General features: G+C 43.5%; 1 protein-coding gene across 1 annotated transcript in view; it reads right to left on the reverse strand.

Annotated features, from left to right (window-relative positions):
• Nucleotides 1-12,421: 12,421 nt before the first annotated feature.
• SPATA18 (spermatogenesis associated 18) overlaps nt 12,422-18,861 on the reverse strand; it is a 203,970-nt gene continuing 197,530 nt past the window's right edge. The window contains exon 12 of the mRNA XM_086464816.1: nt 12,422-12,579. Within this exon, the coding sequence (XP_086320942.1) occupies nt 12,422-12,579 (158 nt within the window). The remainder of the gene's footprint in view (nt 12,580-18,861) is intronic.

Genomic DNA, 18,861 nt, shown 5'->3' on the forward strand with positions numbered 1-18,861 from the left:
GATGTTCCTAAACAGGATCACATTTCAGTGTGTTTTGCTACACACAGAGTAAACTATCCTTCTTATGCCCTAAGCCCCCTCTTTACTTATTCTTCCTGTTGCCTTTTAATAACAATTAAAATACAACGCTATGACAACTCAAAAATTTCTGCCTATCTTGTCCTTTCAAAAGGGGTAACACTCAGAAAACGCACTGTGCGTGTGTTCCAAACATCACTCTTCTTAAGGCTTTCCAAAGTTACCTGCAAGTGCAAAGAATATCATGTGACACTTTCCTACCTACACTTTGGAAGAGCAGCAGCAAGGCTTTATGGTATCCCAACAGAGAAGCATTCAGGCTTTTTCAGCTCAACAAAACACCAGTTTGCTTGGACAACCCTGCCATAAGCACCTCATCTGAAGTATTTGATTCTGTCAGCCTGATGAGATGAATCTGGATTTCAATCCAGCTGGTCACTCTGCACCAGTACTGGATTACAGCTGTGGCACAATGCAACAAACATCTGCTATTCAGGATCAAATGGGGTCCAGGTGTGGTTAAAGGTGACTGTGGAACAGTTGCTAACCAACTTCACTTACAAAGGCTTTATTTCTCCAAAGAGTTATGCAGACTTTATCCAGTAGAGTTACAGTTCAAAACTCAAAGCCTCAGGCTTGTGAGAAGTTATGAACCCTCTTAAACAACAATGCAAAGTCCTATTAGGTAAACCATAACATCCTGCCTAGCAGCATCCACAAATATTTCTGCTGCCAGTTGCGTACAACTCTAAGAAGAACGAGAACTTAAAGGAGCAATACATCCTAAAGAGCACCATGATCGGAATGTACTATTGCTATTGACAATAGTAAGGAGGATAAACTCATAACACACAGATCTTAAAACACATGAGGAGAGAGGTAAATGTACCATACAGTGCTTTGAAGCCAGCTTCAAAAATGGATGACAGCTGGTAAACTACAATTCAGTTTATGGCTTGTTCAGCAGGTGTAAATCATATTTTTTTCTTCAGCCTTTATAGCTTCCAAGGGGCTACAGCTGGTTTCTTAAGCCTTCAAAATTGATGCAGTCCCTGAGAATTGAAGCCATTTAAATTTAAGGTGTATGGACTCAAAGCTTTGACTTCATCTGGCTCAGATAGCTGTAGTAGTACAGGTTTAGTTAACATGTGAGCTCTTAAGGGAAATAAGGCCCTTAATAAATCTTATTTCATAGAAAACTGCATACCAGATGCTATGGAAATCCTATGATCTGTGCCAAAAACAGGAAAAGAAAATAGAAAAATAATTATCATTGCAACAGAAGCTTCAATGGGATACTAGAGTTTTCTGCTTTTTTGTGATTTCAAGAAAAATTAGGTATGCACGTGAATTTCATAAAAATAACTAGTTAATTTTCACCAGTTTTAAATTTTCTTCAAGGGCTAAGGTTTTTCCAAGAGCCTTTTTGCATGTCCCTTTTCATACAGCCAGGCACAGAGCCAGACAGCATGAGCTTCCAGGACACCCTCCTGAGGATCAAAGGTCCTGCATCAGATTTGTCAGCTGGCTCCATATTTCCATTTTGACTTGTAACAGACACTGTGTGAGCTCAGAAGTACCCCCAGGTCCCATGAGCAAGTCAGACCATCACGTTCATGATCTCAGAGCTCACAGACCCTAAGTGAATAGGGCACTATTAGGCAACTTTGCCTTGTTTAAGAGCATGAAGTGTCAGAGAAGTCTTATCCCACTGTAGGAAGAAATCTACACAATACTCCAGTACAGATTCTGCCACAACAAGAGGACAAACCTGTCCCAGCATGTCTACGTACATAATTTGCTACATTACTTATAAGTCTATAAAGCCCTGATGAGGTTGGTCCTAAAACAGCTCCTTTCCTGTCCTCAATACAGTTTATTGCCCAAAAACCCCAAAAACCAGTAAGGACAAGCTAAATAAATTGCAATTCTATTACACAGTATAAAGCTGTATAGAGTAGAAAAGTAATTTAGAAAAAGTTCATGACTGAGATAGGAGTCATTAACTTCCACTTTTATTACATTAAAAATCTCTGGAGTAATTTAATGTGAGCATATTCATTCGGTTCAGAACAAAGAAGAATGTTGCCCAAACTGTGTACTTTAGGAAAACAGAATGTTGTAGCATATATTGAAGTTGCCCTTGGTATGATTTTTGTCTGTTTCTAGTTAAAAGTTACATACACAAAGTTTTTACACAGGCTAACAGAGGAAATAGTACAGTCTGTACAGACAAAACACCTGGTTGAGCTACCTGCTTTCAGGGCCAAGAGAAATTGCTAATCATTAAATGATTATGTATTCCCTCTGCTTGGGGAAATTCACAGTACAAACAGCCATAGCAATATAATGCATTGCCATCCTGAAGAAAGCTTCTCATTGATGAAGCATAGAAGCTTAATAGCTTTTAGACTGAAATGTGCTAAGACAGACATCTCGCCAAGACAAATATTTCGTCAACTGTCCTTAAGCAATTCCAAAAGGCTTTTAGAACACAAGCACCCTTAATTCATAATAAGTATAATTTGGGTGCCAACTAGATCTGATCCAAACCAAGTGCTCCAGTTCACTGCTGGTTAATTGGGAAGCAACAAAACCGGGTTGCTTCAGAAGAGCTCATGTGTGCAGGATCCTGGACCCCAGCGCTACGAGTTCATCCTCTCCCTCATTTCCTCAGCCTCCAACCACAGAAAAGCTAAGGGAAGGTATTGCTCTCTACCAACAGCAGATCTCTCTTTGGTGTCAGAGGGTTCCTCCAAGCAAGGATCTGTGTAGGCTGTGACAACACTTCCTGCAGTTTCCAGTACTTCTTGACTTGTAGACTTATCCTTTCAGCCTGTTTTTACCCAATGTCTTAGGGAGTTTGGTAGAGCAGGGAGTATACCTTTTTCCCCCCATTTCTTCCATTAGCTGTAAAATTAGCACCAGCTGATCAGAAACCCCAAAATAGGAAAGTATCAAACAAGAAAAGCCAAACAAGAACATCCAGGGCAGCAGTTCTCCAGGTGTGAGTAACCACCAGGCAGCTAAAGACTATTACAAAAGCCTGTTGCAACTCTGCATTTGCAACCACTAGCGCAATATAACAAGAAGTTCAACGCAATTCAAAAGCAGTTTCCCAGTACTCAGTTCTGTCATCCAAGACTGAAAATAAGAGAAATTATTGTATTCTTTTAATTTTGAGGTCACCTATGCAAATATTAGCAGGTTTTCAGTAGGAGCAAAAGATTAAGAAATAAATAATGAGGAGATGCAGGAAATGGAGATGATAGTAGTCCAAGGATGCAATAGGAAGCAAGGAAGAAGTCCCAGAACCTGACTAGACAACAAAAAGCTCAGGAGGTTTGGGGGAAAAAAACCCACAACAACAACAACCACCAACAACAATAACAAAAAAAACCCCAAACAAACCAAACAACACCCCACCAAAACACACACACACACAAAAAAAAGAAAAAAACTAGTCCCAATCTAGACTGTTGCCCTGGGACTCGTGCCACAGCTTAGCAAGAGGTCTCACTGCCATTGAGAGTTAGACATGGTAAAAATATATGCAGTCCTCCAGCTGTAAATCAGCAACTCCTGACCAGTTGCTGCACAGGTGTTATTAGGAGTTTAGATGCCAGCTGTATTCATACCATTCAGCAGATGTTCTTACTTTGTATTGCTGTTCTTGGCTTTGTGATCAGTTACAGTTCTGGATGCAGGCTATCCTCTGTATTACATAATGCTTCTGAGTTTCTCTTCTCTTCAAGCATAGCTGTTCGCCTTTTGGTCTCAACAGCAAGCTCAGCTGTCAGCATAAGGACCTACCAGATGCCAAGGCAAACACACTTGGATTGTCTTGGTGCTTTGTTTTAGCCCTATACTGAGTCTACAAAGCAAAATCAGCTCACATCCACTTTTCCCCACCTCAATTAACAATTGAAGTAATTTCTAAAGACTAATGGATTGTTCACTTTTTTTTTCTTCCAAAGTGCTTTTTCAGTTGCAGCACAATGGAGAAAGCCAGTATCAACTCTTTATTATCACCAGCCTGAACAGGACAGGGTGACAATACCTCTCTGCCTCCTGATTGCTACGATCACTGTAAGCATTGGAGAGAACAGGCCAGAGATTCATAGCACAGTGTCCCTAAAACTTCTTCAGCTCCATTCACCAGCAACACCCTTAGTAATTTCTTTCTTTAGCTTTTCTCTAAGCACTTCCCACATCACAGGATAGTAATACCTAGAGCTCTCAGAACCCCTCAGATACTTACATCCATGACCAGATCTGGGACTAGCCTCCTGTCTCACAGCAGAATGCCATCAATTCCTCACCTCCCAGGACACTCAGCTACTCTCCATTTCAGACTGATAACTCTTCTTCTCTCAGAAATAGGTCTACGCACCATACTTATTCCTAACAAGGTAATCCTCTTCTCATGTTAACCATGTTCTTTTGCATACCTTATCTCATAATTTCATAATCCAGAACACCCTTTGTCCTCCAGAAGACATAAGTACCAGACCAACGCACATAACTTTCTCTTCTGAATGACGCAGCTGCCTTTTATAGCCCCATCATTATGTTAATTAGACCTTTGCTGTAGGTCTTTAATTAGACCATGGCTGGTGGCTGAGTTCCCAAGGTGCTCAACTGCTTGCTGGATCCAAATCCCCACCCTTGCTCTGCTGCTCACTGATGGAAAAAATCAAGCAAAATGGGCCAGTTGATAACAGGTAGCATTTGGAGATGGGGTGTCTCCTTCAGTCAAAGAAAGGTTTGGTTCATACTTTAAGAGTAGTCTTGTAGCATGAGGAATGAGATTTCCAGTTTATCAGAAATTCAAAAAAATCTTAAGTTTTCCTTCCTAACTGTAACGAAGACTCAGAATTTGGCAATTTCCTGCATAAAGGAGGTGTTGTTTCAGAAAGTACTAGAAAGTTCATGCTGAATTTTCTGAAATCAAACTGAACAAGGAGTCATCTTGAGTCCTCAAGGCTTTTCTCTGCCTTTCAATCTTAGGAGTTCCCCCTCGCAGGCAGCCTCTCCTGAAGTGGTGAGCTCAAAAGCCTGTTTTAATTCTGGAAATTTCTGCCTCTCTTTGGAGGGTTGAAGTCATCTCTGCAGAGCCATGATCTCCTGTAGGCTCCTTCTATGAGTCACATTCATTGCTCAAGAAATCTTCATAGACCTACACATTTATCTGAGCTCTAGCACTGAAGTTAAATAAACTTGGTAAGGAGTTATGAGCTGTAACCATCTGAATTCTTCCCTCTGCAGCACAGAAGGTTATAAATACAGTAGGGAACTTATAAAAGTTTCATGTCTTACCCAAGTGCTTTAACTGTCTGAATTCCATGTCCACACAGACAATTTCCTCGTTGGTCTTTGACTCTTTAGGTGTGAAGCTGACATTTTAGCTCTTTCAGTCTTTGCTCACACTGGCTAACAAGCTCCAAGTTGGCCAGAGCCAACTTGACCCTATTTTGCAAAAATCTTCCTGTCCATGACAGTCAGGCCATGATGATCACCTCATCAATTCATCTTGCTGTTCTAGGCCAGAGGTATGGCAACCGCACTTCCCATCTATCCAACTCTTCTTTCACACACACAAAAAGTTTTTATCGTGCCTGGAAATATTTTATTTGTTCTTTCTGGCAATCTTGTCCTGATTCGTCTGAGATAAAAATCACAGCCCAACTATGATAGGCAGGCCATTAGCAGTTTCAAGTCAGCCAGTGCAGCTGCCCTGAGTTAGCTACAGATGTAGTCCATCCCATAATGTCATGGTCAATATAAAGGAGGAAGGTTTGCTGAGGAAGGGGAGCTCCTGCAGGGTTCTGGCTAGTGTCCCTTCTGCTCATCCTCTGGCTTCTTTCTGCTCTTGAGGACTGCTCTCCTGTTGATTGTGACTGCTGCATGTTCATTTGGCTGAGTACAACTTTGTAAACCTCTGTTGGTATTAGTGCTGTTTCAGTGCTGTCTCCTCTCCTTTTCTTGATTCCTTTCCCTGGCTGGTGAGGGGTTGTCAGGTGTTAGAGAAATTGTTATAGTTTAGCCCCAGATACAGGCTAAACATAGACAAACCTCCAAAACACAAAGCTACTTCAATCCTCAGCTTCAGCACTAGCCTTAACTACTTTTGCAAAACTTCAAGAGTTTCATGTGCCCTTCCTTTGGATCTTCATTGACTCCTGCAAACTTTTCCACTTTTTGTCACATCTCATCTTAACAGGAATATCCCAGTTTCTTTTCTTGCAGATGGGACCTCATTTGGCTGTGACACAAATTCCTAGCACAGTTCCCTGCACAGACCCACACTTGTTTCAAGAATTACATTTCCCTGCACTCTGTACCTTCATCTGACACTGCAGGTGATTAACACATGGCATTTCACACTCACAGACCACATGCATGGTGACAGGTGACTTGGACAAGCAGGCATCTTCTCTCTGTTCAGTGAAACAGATATCTATGGGAGAAGGGACCTTACCCATGCAACTGGGGACAGAGTTGGTGGTTTCTCAGTCATTCTTTTCTAACAGTCACAGCCTTTGAGAAGGCTGCAGCCTAAATTTCTGCTAGGTTACCAGCAAGTGCACCTTCAGCCCCTTTGTGCCAAGTGGCACTGCCACAGAGATTGGCTCAAGACAACAAAAGGATCACCGCGTGCTTCACTGTGCAAGGCAAGCAGGGAGCTCTGACAACCCAAACAGATACAAAAAAGTCAGTTTGGTTGGCCTCCACCACACCTGATATTGCCCACATCCACAGTCCCAAGAAGTATTGCTTCTCTGAGGAGTGGACCATGTACAATACCATCTGCATATAGATTAGCAGAGTTGTCTGGCCTCCAGGACTTCTTGCACTAGTCCATCAGCATCTGGCCTTAAGACTCTCAAATTCTCTTTTCCTCTCTAGCCTTGGCAAAGGTCTCCTCTTTCTCCATCAATTTCCCTTAGTTGCCTCTTTCTCCCTATTCTTTTGGTGATTTTCCCATTGGGCAGGTGTTCTGGGCTGCTGCTTACCATCTTCAGACACAGCAATCGTTCTCTCCTGTTCTTCCTACATCTTGGTGACAAAGACAGGAGAAGTCCTCGTCACACTGGGAACTGTCCACCCTTTCACCACCCTGCTTGTGTGTGCTCATGCACCCTTTCCAGGGAGACAAAGACAGCTCTTGGAGTCAGGCTTCACAGCAAGAAGCTGTGCCGGGAGGAGGACATGCACATGTGTGCGCCGTCTGGCCAACATCCTTGCAGGTGTGACCAAGTGAGGAAAGAGAGAAGAGGCTCTGCAGCCAAAGGGTTAGGGGCCAGCTCCCAGCTCTTCTGAATCCCAAACTAAATCACATTGTCTCCTTCCGGGTCATTCCGCAGCTCAGAGGCTGCCTGCTTCCCACATGAGCTACACAGTGGTCCTCAGATGCATGGATCTGCTGCCCACACAGCAGCTGAACACAGATGAGTTCAAATCCTGCAGTCCATAGGCAGTAAGGGTATACTACATCTAAGCACAGGTCACTCACCCTAGAGAGCAGATACACATTCTAAAATACAGAAATACCTAACTGCTGACTGATGCAAACCCCTTTTTACGTTTCCAAATGAAAGCAGCTATGGGGGCCTCTCATAGAGGCTGCTGCCAAGACGCAAGCCTAGACAGTCAGCCCGCTCCTGGCACTGTGGAGACCACCTGCCTCAGAGATGGGGAAGGAAACGAGCATAGGACACAGGCCAGACCTTGCTTGGGCCAGGGCTCATGGCAAATGGTTGGCCCCACACACTGGAGCCAGGACACAAGGCATAGAGTCTTTAGCTAGAGCAACGTTTATTCACTGGAGCCAGCTCAGATTAGATGCAAATTTAAACTCTGAGGTGATGTCTATATAGCTGGGCAGGTAAGGTCACAGCAAGCTGCACTTTCTCTGCTGGCCAAGAGAAACAGGGTACAGTGCCATCCCAGGAGTACACTCATTTAGACAGACATCTCACACACTGATGGGGCCATCTGGAACCCCTCTGAGTATGTCAGGTTTCGAAGACATCTATATGAGATGAGTCCGAGGCAGGTAATCCAGAGAAGGACAGGCCATGTAGTGATCTGGCTTTTAAAGGCAACGAGGACCAAAAAGTGACTCCACAGTGTCTCAACCCTGAGGTGCTCTGCAGAATTTACAGCTCACAAATGAACACCAGTCCCCTGGGGCTCACCACACACCTCTTCAAAAATCTCCATCACCACAGCATGTACAATTATAGCTGCAACAGCCTACCCCATAAAGGCAAGAGCAAAGGAAAAATAAATCGCTGTCAGGATCCCCTCTCAGCCTCCACATCCAGCATCTTCCTCATTACCCAGATCCACCATTGCCATGGGTTTTCCTTGGGGTGGAGATAGCCCTCCAATGAGGCTGAGCACATCATAGATGTTTCCTCATCCATCTGCTAAAGGTAGATCCATCTGTTGGGACCCCCTAGGAGCCAGTGAAATCAGGCAGCAAGATGCCCAGCATGCCCAGATGGCTGCTTGGCAGAGCTATGGGGATAAAGAGGGCCTGTCAAGAGGCCATGTAGTGCTCAGTAGCTGGCAACCCTGCTGCACCCACAAGCTGCTGGGTATGCTGACCCCGTGCCAGGCACACAGCTCCACAGACACTCCAAGGGTCACCCTTCCTATTTGTTTCCTTCCAGGCGGCAGCTGTCTTGACTCCGTTCTGCTGTAGGAGGGAGGACCTAGGTATTGCAGATACACCATCTGCTCCTCTGCCCCATTCCCCAGGCACACGCAGCAGGCAATGGGCAGCTTACTGCCCTCCTCCATAGGGAAAGCAGTGAACAGATCTAGCTTTGTGGTCCAACAGACACCATCCACTCTGACTCAATATTATCAAGCTGGGCTTACAGGTAAGCACAGTTAGTTTCTGTATGCAGCCCGAGCCCCACGCACAGATTACCAATGCTTTGTCTTTAAGCAAAAGGGTTCATGCCATGAAAAGAGATTAGTATGAGCTGGGGAATAAGATCCGTTCCTAGCAGCATGGCCTGGGTTTGCCTCCATCCTGCTTGGGTGGCCAAAGAGCAGGGTTGTGCTCCAGTGGGACCCTGTAAAAATGTTGCACCTCTTTCCTTCAGATTTAGGAGATCCCAGCGCAGACTCAGACAAACCACTCATTGTGCCAGGTCTCCGTCTGGCAGCATCAGTCTCCAGGAGCATGTCACCCACAAAATCCTCACTGTGTGTTATGCCAACCATGGTGGCAGGGGGACACAACAGGACTGACAAGCTGGCCATGGCACCATCCTCCCACACAACAGCAGTAGCCTGGGACATGCTCATGAAGATGACTTAAAGAGCAAACAGCAGTCATGGCCTTTAAGATACCTGCTCTGGTGCTCTCAGGATGAAGTGCTAGGGCAATGGCAAAACACCTTACGGGCAAACAGGCACAACTGAGGGCTGAGTTAAAAGAACACTTGATTTACGCCCAAGTTTGTAGAAATGAAGTCTCCACATGCTTTTAAATGAATCTTTTCTGATGAGTATAATGGATCTTACGGTAGAGAAAGAAAAGAAAAGGATAGAATTCCAGCTGGGAAAATACTATAGTATTATTTAATTACAGGTTGTAAGATTGGTGATGAAAGGATTTTCTTACTTGTTTGCACACTGTGATGATAATTTAAAATAATCAATTAAAAACAGTCCAACAAACAATGAAGAGTCATCAAAATACCATCTGAGGTGGAACCTGCTTTGCTTTGGGACTCGGTATTATATCCCAGTGATTTTATTAACTTACCCCATTCTCTATACCACATGCAGCACAAGCATGTCAAATATCAGCCTCATCAAAAGTTTAAATAGCAAAGAAAACCATCTGGACAGCATTGCCTATATCATACTATAGAAGCCTGAGCTACAGCTTGCTGAAGTTTTCACTTTTGTGGGTTTCACTTTTCCCATTTCTTCTCTCCTCTCATCACAGAGGTCATTTATGTCTTCCCAGTGTCTCTTCTAGGAATAATTAACACCTATTCCAATCAATGCATTTTCTTAATATTCTGTGAATGGGGACTCTCGAGGGCTGCCCACAAGCCAATGTGTCTTTGCTCACAGTGGAGCCTCTCCTGAAGTGAGCAGGGCATTTCTGGCCATGCTTATCTCCTACAACTCTTTCTGCATAGTATACTTCTGTAACAATGCCCTGTCTCACTTCAGCCACAGTCTCACACCATATTTTCAGATGTTCACCCTTCCAACCCAAGACCAAAACCTCTGTAGAGAGGCCCCACAGACAGAAACAGCACACATTCCTCCACTTGCCCTTCCAGGCATGACTGGTAGAGCTGACCTCAGCTGCTATCCTCCAGCTGGGGGACATGATTAAAGCCAGATGCCCTGCCATGCACAGTGTCTAACTTGAACCGCTCTGCCTCCCTGCTTGTCCACTTTCCTCTGACCTCCTTTCAGCCAGCAGCAGGAGACTCCCATGGGCTTTCTCAGGAGTGATCTGCTGGCAGGGCATGGCTCACATGGCACTCTTGGCTACGCAAGGCTCCCTTCTTCTTCAGTCAAAGAGCATTCTAGCCCACTGACCTCCAGAACAGGCTGGAAACCTTATCTGTTTCCTCGAGCTCTTCACAATGGAGAACAGGATGCAACCTGGGACCCCATGGGCTGATGAGGTATTTCTGAGCTTCGGCTTTCCAGCAATTCACTTTCATTCAGGGATTGGGGTAGTGATGAACACTGCATTTTGGTTTCTCTTCTGTCTATATCAGATTTTGTACTACCCAAAGAATCAATGACCTGATTTTTCAGAGGCAGTGACCTCTCATGGCACTTGTGTTGCTCAGCACCATAGAAAATGTAGCCACTGAAGACTGTGGTGAGTTTTACTTACAAAGGTTTTTTCAATCTAAATGTATAAATAATAACTACTTCTGAAGCCCTCTGGCATCCATGTGGCCAGGAGCAACTTCTTGCACCTGGCACATGTGAAAACCTGATTTCAAAAGAAGTTACTACTTATGCATGCTCTAGGTTGCTGGTAACAGCTTGGCTAAAGAATGGCTTCCAGTTCACACTTCAGCTACAAATGAAAAATGTCTGGAAGATTTTTGTCATCCACTTGCTGTAGATTGCTAAGCAGATCAGCTGAGGAATTATGCTTTTCTCTACAGCACCCACCTGAGCTTAGATGAAGCATCTTTTAAGCCTCAAGAATGAAACCAAAGTTTTAAATAGCGTTTTATTCTTAACTTTCATTGATGTAGGACCTCTGAAGGCCCAGTGCCACCTAACTCCATCACTCCCTCCTATTCTGGGACACCTCTTCCTGTGTTGGACAGACTCAGAGCCCTTGGGTGTTAAGCAGAGAGATAATACATACAGAATTAGAGGAAGAGACAGTAAACTTCTGAGTGTGAAGTTTACTTATTCTTATAAAAAAAGCCTTATATAAACCAGATCTATGCCTGGAGCTGTGTCTCAATTCATAGTAAGCCCTTAAGAAAGGATATGTGCAGCTAATGGAAAACAAATGTCTGTTTTGGCAGTGCCTGCAGCTAGTGTCAGTTATTTTCCGTGCTTTGTTAAAGAAATAAAGAAATTGTCAAAATGAAACAGGCTGACTGAAATGTTCTGGTTTTCTCTTAACCGTTTGAATGCTTCTCTGATACACAACATATGTGACAGACCTTATCTTTGTGGTTCATGAAGAGAAAAAAAACTGCTGAAGAAATCATGTTCTTTTTCATTAAAACATATAATGTCCTTCAGGAAGGAAGTTCAGAGTTGAAAACACAGATATGCTTCATAGCTTGATAGCTCTCAGTAAGGACTGTTTTAATTAGAGTGTGACTTCTAGACTTTGTTTTGCTGGAGTCTGGCCAAAAACAGAACAAGAGTACCAAGCAATTTTTAAACTGTTTTCTAAAGAAAACAAAAGCCTAGGGAGGGCAGAATTATTAGCTGTGGCCTAATACCTCAAAGCAAATTAATACAAAGTATAGTTATTAATTTATCGGGAAAGAGCAGTACTGTCAACACAAACATTGAAACCACCAGAAAACAATTCATCATCAGGATTATGGTCACTAACTCATACAAACCATACCAAACTACAAATACTGTTGCTAACCCAGGACACAATTAAGAGTCTGACTTTAACTTAGATGACATCAATTTGAGGTCACTGAGCAGCCTGTAGGATGTCAGCTCATACCATGGCTGAGAAATCGGTAACATGGAAATACCAGGGCTGGCAGGAGATTCCCTGAATTTTGCCTTCCTTGGGCCTGATTCCCTTGTCTCACCTGGGACAGCAGACCCCAGAGGCTGCAAGGGTGTACAGGAGAAGAATCACACCTCTTCCATGCTCTCTTTCCTTAGGCAACTGCTTGGAGCACAGTTAGAGGAAGACCAGACTGGTCTTGGTTTCATCTGGTGTGTTCTTCAGTTCTTCTCCAAACACATAACTGAGGATGCTCTCATAATCATAAAACCCCTCAATGACGCAGACGGATAGATGCTGCTGAGTAACTCTATATTCACATATCTTTATATCCTCTTGTCGTTAAGACAGAAAGCACTGTTTCATTTTCTGCAAACAAGTAGTCAATAGGGGTCACCTGAAGCCTCAGCAAGTGTCCTCCTGCCCATGTAAGGACACAGGAGAGGCTATTCCAAAATTTGAAATGTGGATGTAGGAGCTCAGCATTACTAGGGTGTAGATCAGCAAAAGAAGCACAGAGAGAAAGGCAGCAGCCATAATACAGGCACAGTCACAGAGTGTGTGACCCTGGGAGAAAGCCACCAGAGAGTTTTCTGGGATAGGTGCTAGAAAATGCTGTTTGGGACTGTAAAAAAAAAAAAAAGAAACAGTCATCTGTTGTTGGACCGCTCTTGTGTTCAAGCCAATGAATTCTGCAGGCACTTTAAAAATAAGGAGATTTCACCAGAGAAAGCAGTAAGGCATTATGGCTTTCCGTACTGAGGAAGCAAGGCAAACCACTGTCATGAACAGAAACATAACTATTGAGGAACAGACTTTCCAAGAAGCAGAAGAGGCCAGGAGCTTTTATGTCAATATGGAAGTTGCTAAACATGGGTCTTGCTGGAGTGACTGATTCCTCAGGCAGCCATTCCTCTATCTTCAATACAAGGAGAAATCCTCTGCAAAAGAGCAGCTTACAGCCAGCAATGGCCAAATTAATCTTCTTGAGAGCAGAGGGAAGAGGCTCAGTAAAAAATTGCTTCATCCTTTTGTAATTGCAAAGGACAAAGTCATGTTAAAATCCATTAAAAATTGTTCCAAGAGCCTTTGGCCATCACTTGGCAAAAAACAAAGACATCAGAGACCATCCAGGGCCAGCCACAGAGAAGTAAGCAAAGTCACTGTGAAGGAATCGTCCTGTACTACATACTGATGTTACCCTGGGTGCTGCAGCAGACACACTTGTTTTTCCATGCTGGATTTTAAAAGTAAGTAATGACAAATGGACCCAGAAGATAGGGTAAAACCTATAGCACAGGGTCTGAGTCAACAGAAAAAAGACTGTGGTTGCAACAGCTTGTAGGATAGAGAGATCACTTTGGAATAGCTGACAGACCTCTCTAACCATCTTTGTTGCTTCTAAATTCTAAATTGTTGCTTGCTTAAAAGAAAAAACAAACAACATTCAGAGAAGCATAATCAGCAAGGATGGAATTTCCACCAATAAAAGCAAAATAAGACTGCGTAGAACCAGCCAAATTTCCAGCTTTACAGATGTGCAGAGCTTTGTAGTGCTCTGCTATGACAGAAAGTTCATTAGGGGCTCTTACAGGATCCTGGAAGAACTGCACACACTTAATGAAGATAGAAGAGCATTTCTCTGGTCACCTGAACACAATGAAACTTTTCTGGAATTTGAGAAACGCTCATGACCCCTCCTGTGTTGGTTTTCTTGTATCTCAAAACTTCTAATATCGGACACAGATTCTACAGCATATGGTTTGGAGACAGCATTATGACACAAGAACACAAAAAAAAATGTGAAAGAATGGTGGTCTGGTACAGTAAAACCTAAGCCCCAACAGAGAAATAATTATGCCACCCATGAGAAGCATCTGAGTATAAATTATCCTTGGCATAGCTTTCCTGGGGCAGTTCTATGTTCAGGACAGAGTCTCTTTCCCTGCTAGGGTTTTTTGTCTTCGGGAGTGCTAAGGGACAATTTGAAACCTGTCTGGAAAAGCTGGAGCACTCTGATTTTAGAGTCATATAAAGGCACTGGCATGATCAGAAGTAGCCAGACAGCATTGGCAAGAGCTGAAGGTGTTTTTGTAGAAGTAAAAGAACCAAAAGATTTCTCAAAGGAGGAGATGGGCTTGAGAAGAAATGGTCCCTCCTTCCCTTGACATTATTTGTAGAACTAGAAACTCCTCATGGCAATTGCTCCTCAGGTGTTTTCTAGCAAGCATGGGCTACTTCAGAAAAAAGCCTCAAACACAGAAATTGGGAAATAGAGAGTCTGACAGCAGCCCTTCCCCTGTCTCAGGGTCTTTCATGCATTCTCCCTTGGTCTGCGCTTATGCTTTGCATTTTAATAGGCTTATGCAACTCAGTGATTCAGAAAACTCACAATTTTTTTTTGCTCTAATCATTTTGCCTCGGAAGCCTAACAATATGCCCATAGTCCAAAGGGAAGTAATTAGAATTCAAATCTGAGTTGGAACTTCCTGCAATATCGTTTCTCAGCAATTTAGCTCTCCAACTAGCACTCTGCGCAGCTGGCTTGCAATGGATTTGCAAACTGGTAACACTAGGACCTCTTCTGGCTCAGCAAGGACCAAGATCTGGTCACTTGAATGGTTTGATTTCCTGGGACCTGCTGCAGCTTCTTCAGCAGGTCACTGTCTTTTTGGGCTTCTATGAGACTTCCTGGTATACCTGGCAAGTCAGTGCTTCCAGAAGATGTTCTGCAGACTTCAAGGTAGTGAGCAGTGTAACCCCACTATGGAGCATGTACCAGTGTGAGCACAAGGCAAAACTAGACCCAGCTGTGACTGTGACTGCTGAGACACTCCCTCAGAAGCACTTCTGGCTACATCAGACTACCTGTTCTGCTAACAACAGCTGATTTTTTCAGTGTCTACACAGCTTTCCTGATAACACTGCCCTTGGGCTGGTACCTCTCCTTCAATGTCCAAGTGCAAGCAAGTAGTGGGGCAGGGGGCAGGATAACACACAACAGACAGAGCTTTTGCTCAGAGAAGAAAAATACTGGGAAGGAACAGGTTTTTAAATGGTCTGATTAAGCAAGTTTCACCAACTCTGCTCTTGTCAAAGATAAGACATGGGAACTTTTTTTATGGAGAAAAGCAAATGACTAAAAAATGGCATACCTCTTCATTCTTATAATCTGGAAAGTTTTGTGGAAAAGACAAAATCATTTTTTTCATGTTGCTGAAACCAAAAAGTCTTTGTTCTTTCACGCCCCTAACCAAAGATAGGACAAAACATGTCAAAAGATCTTTCCATGTTGTCTTCTGTCTCCTGTCTCCTGCATCTTCCCCTGCCTCTCTGTCTGCGGCCATGTGGAATCCTGCTAATCCAGCCCTTTGCATGGAGGTGAAGAGATGATTCATAACTGTGCATTTAGAGTAGCTCTCTAAGAATTTTTGCAGGAAACCATTCACGATAGTCCTCTGAAAAAAGGACTGAAATAATCTCTCCATGTTAGTATTACATTATTTATGCTTCATTCCAGCCATCTCCTTGTTTCCTGTGGACAATACGTTGATTTATTCATGCTGTCAGGCAACCTCCTCTGACTGTGTTTCCAGTAAAAAACTGAAAGGGAGATTTAGCTGCCTACTCCCCAGATGTGCAGTGGCTCCAGCTCTATGGCATCTGTGTAAACATCACCAATAAACTCCAACTTTGAGATTAAATATGGGGAGGTTTTCCTTTTACCACATGTTTAGGCGCCTTGCATTGAAACATTTTAAAGGCATCTTCGGCATTTTTTGTTGTGAAAGCATTTTGCACGCTGTTCATCAAAGAAGTATGTCCCCAGGAATCCAGCCACCACTGGGAGACATCAAACCATAGGACACCCCCATTAGAGGTCAAGGCTGTGACATTCCCACCAGGACACATGCCAAGGAAGATCACAGCTCTGAGCTGCTCAGGTATTAAACAAGGCTGCAGAGGCCTGGTTGAGCCATGGAGGTGTCACTGGTATCGCACAAAAAAGGATGTTGTAAGAGGGATTATCTTAGGGTATTTAAACATTGGCAAGTTAAGCATGCTATTTAAATAATGGTAATTAGTTACATGTAAGGAGACAGGCAAACACAAAAACAAACAAACAAAAAATATCACCATCTTGGTACTTATCAACCTAGTGATTAATCCCCTGAAATCAGTGATGGGTTTTAGTATTTTATAGGAGTCAAAGCAATGCTTCTGTTTAGCAATATACTCCAGAAATGGCCTAGAGGAAGGGCACCAGTGGAGCGTAGCTGCCTTCAGTAGGAAGTGCATCATCTAGAAAGCTCATTTTCGCATGAGACGGGTTCAGTTCATTACCCTAATCACATTTTTTTGCTCTACTCACTCAGCTTCTACAAAACACGCCATCTTACTTGGGCCCACAACTTGCTGAGGGGTAGAAGAAGGGCGGCCAGAACTAAAGCGATCAGAGCTTGTATGGGGCTGCCAGCAGGGCTGGATGGGGGCAGAACTGCCTCGTTCACACTGACCCCATCATTTTCTTAATTGTAGCTTATTGCAGCAGCAGATTTTGACCTGCAGGACTCTTCCAGGGAAGGGCCCTCCGTTAACTCCCACATCACTTTGGCTAGGTGCTGGAAGAGGGGGCTTTGGCTGGGGGCTACACTGGTTTTCCTGCTTGAGTGCTTGACTTCTCAAACATGGCAATATTTTAAATATGTTTTAATATTAGATGTGGAGAGGTTTCTCATTAAAACCCACTGAAATTGCTCCTCTTCAACGATCAGTTTAATTCTTGAATTATTAATACCCACCAATGAAAGGCAGGAGAAGATACTATTGCCCTGAAGTGGTAATGTTGCTGGAAGAAGAAAGCACTACATTAACAGACAACAGACAGACCAAGGGCTGTAGACTTAGCTTGTGTGGCTGGTTTTCCTGTTCAGTAACAGCTGATTTCAATCACTTCTAAGCAAACTTCTGAAGTATTTTGTACAACCAGATAGTGTCTCTATAAATATCTTCTGTTTAACTATGGACAAATTATCTCCCAGATTGAAAAGCTAACCAGGGTTTGTTGGGAGGGGGGCGTTGCCTTCATCTGCCTATGACAAATAATTATCAATACGAGAAAAAATTTGCTTTGGAGCTCACCCAGCTGAATCCCACCATGTGTACTGTATAGTACGGAATCAGAGTGTCCTACATATCTTTGTAAATCTGGAAAACTCTAGCAGCTTTACAATCAAACCGCCTTTCTTGCCAGGGGTTACTTTCTGAGTCAAACCTTGAAACTTAAGAGTGCCTCAAACCTCAAGTTAAAAACAGGGGAGTCTTTTGACCCTAATTCACTTTAGAGTGGAGTACAAGATCTCATGCAATGCATCGTCTCCTTGAGCCAGAGCACATCCTTGGCTGGCAGACTGTCCTGCAGAAGGAGCTTCTCCCCATCTGCATCCCATCAACGCCCATTGGAAATTATGCAGGATAATGCACTTCTGAGCTAATCTCAGCTCTATGGAGAAGCCCAGAGAGCTCCTGGGCTGAAATGTGGGCTACTGGGACCACTGGACATGCTTATCCCTTAGCTGTCATCTGACTGTCCATGTGCCCGTCCCATGTGCCACCCCAGCACCAGATGAGATGTAGGCAGGAGATATCTGTCCAAGCATGTGGCAGGAGAGCCAAGGAGGACAGGGAGCCAGAACTTAGCTGGCTCATGCCAGGCAAGGCTCAGAGCCCAGCTCAGTGGCAAACAGCCATGGCTGAGGGCCTGTCACCTTTCACAGCCTGAAACCTGCTGCTTGTACCGTTCCTGCAGGAAGATTCCCACTGTGAAAAGCAAGAAAAGGCAACATCCTCCTACGACCCCTTTACGTTTAGCCTTATCCCACTCTCTCCCCTTGTGTGGCATCAGAGGAAACAACATACATCGGCCTTTCTGACTCAAGCAGTCACTGCCAGACACATTTTGCTGTAGGCAGGACCTTTAAAACTATTTTCATAAAAGCTGATTTGGCTGTGAGTGTCATTATATGTTTTATTTGAGTGAAAGCCATGTCTTCTTCCTAAGAACTTCTGGTAAACAAAAACCTCCTTACAAATCCTGATGGAAACTACTGTAAGGATGCTGGTGCACTGCATATACCTGCCAAGACAGAGAGAGCCTGAACTAATGACCCAAATCACAGCTTTTATTTCCACTGGGAACTGTGGCTGTGCCATAGAACACAACTCCTGACAAAGGGATTCATCATTAAAAATAACACTATTTGGGCTAAAGTATGAGATAAAACGAAAGTATTTATATTTCTGTCTTTCCTAAATTCAAAATACATAGTGTTATGAAAGTGCCAAATCAAAATATAAAGGAATTGTTGAAATCTCAATTTATGCTACAGTTAAACCCAGCTTTAGAACATCTGCCCATCAATGTCCCTATCATTATAAGCAGATGCTGTCTTCCAAGAATTAGACAACATAGGGGAAGGAGATATTTCTTTTTCTGTCTCTCCTCTGTGTGTGTGTATGTGAACACACATACAGCAATCAAGAGCAATTGCATTTGAAGAACATTATAGAGCTATGCCACAGCACCCTGGCATAATAACCACCTATATGTCTACAGA

This window comes from Leptosomus discolor, chromosome 4, assembly GCF_034619465.1.
Source record: "Leptosomus discolor isolate bLepDis1 chromosome 4, bLepDis1.hap2, whole genome shotgun sequence".
In the NCBI taxonomy this organism is placed as follows: domain Eukaryota; kingdom Metazoa; phylum Chordata; class Aves; order Leptosomiformes; family Leptosomidae; genus Leptosomus; species Leptosomus discolor.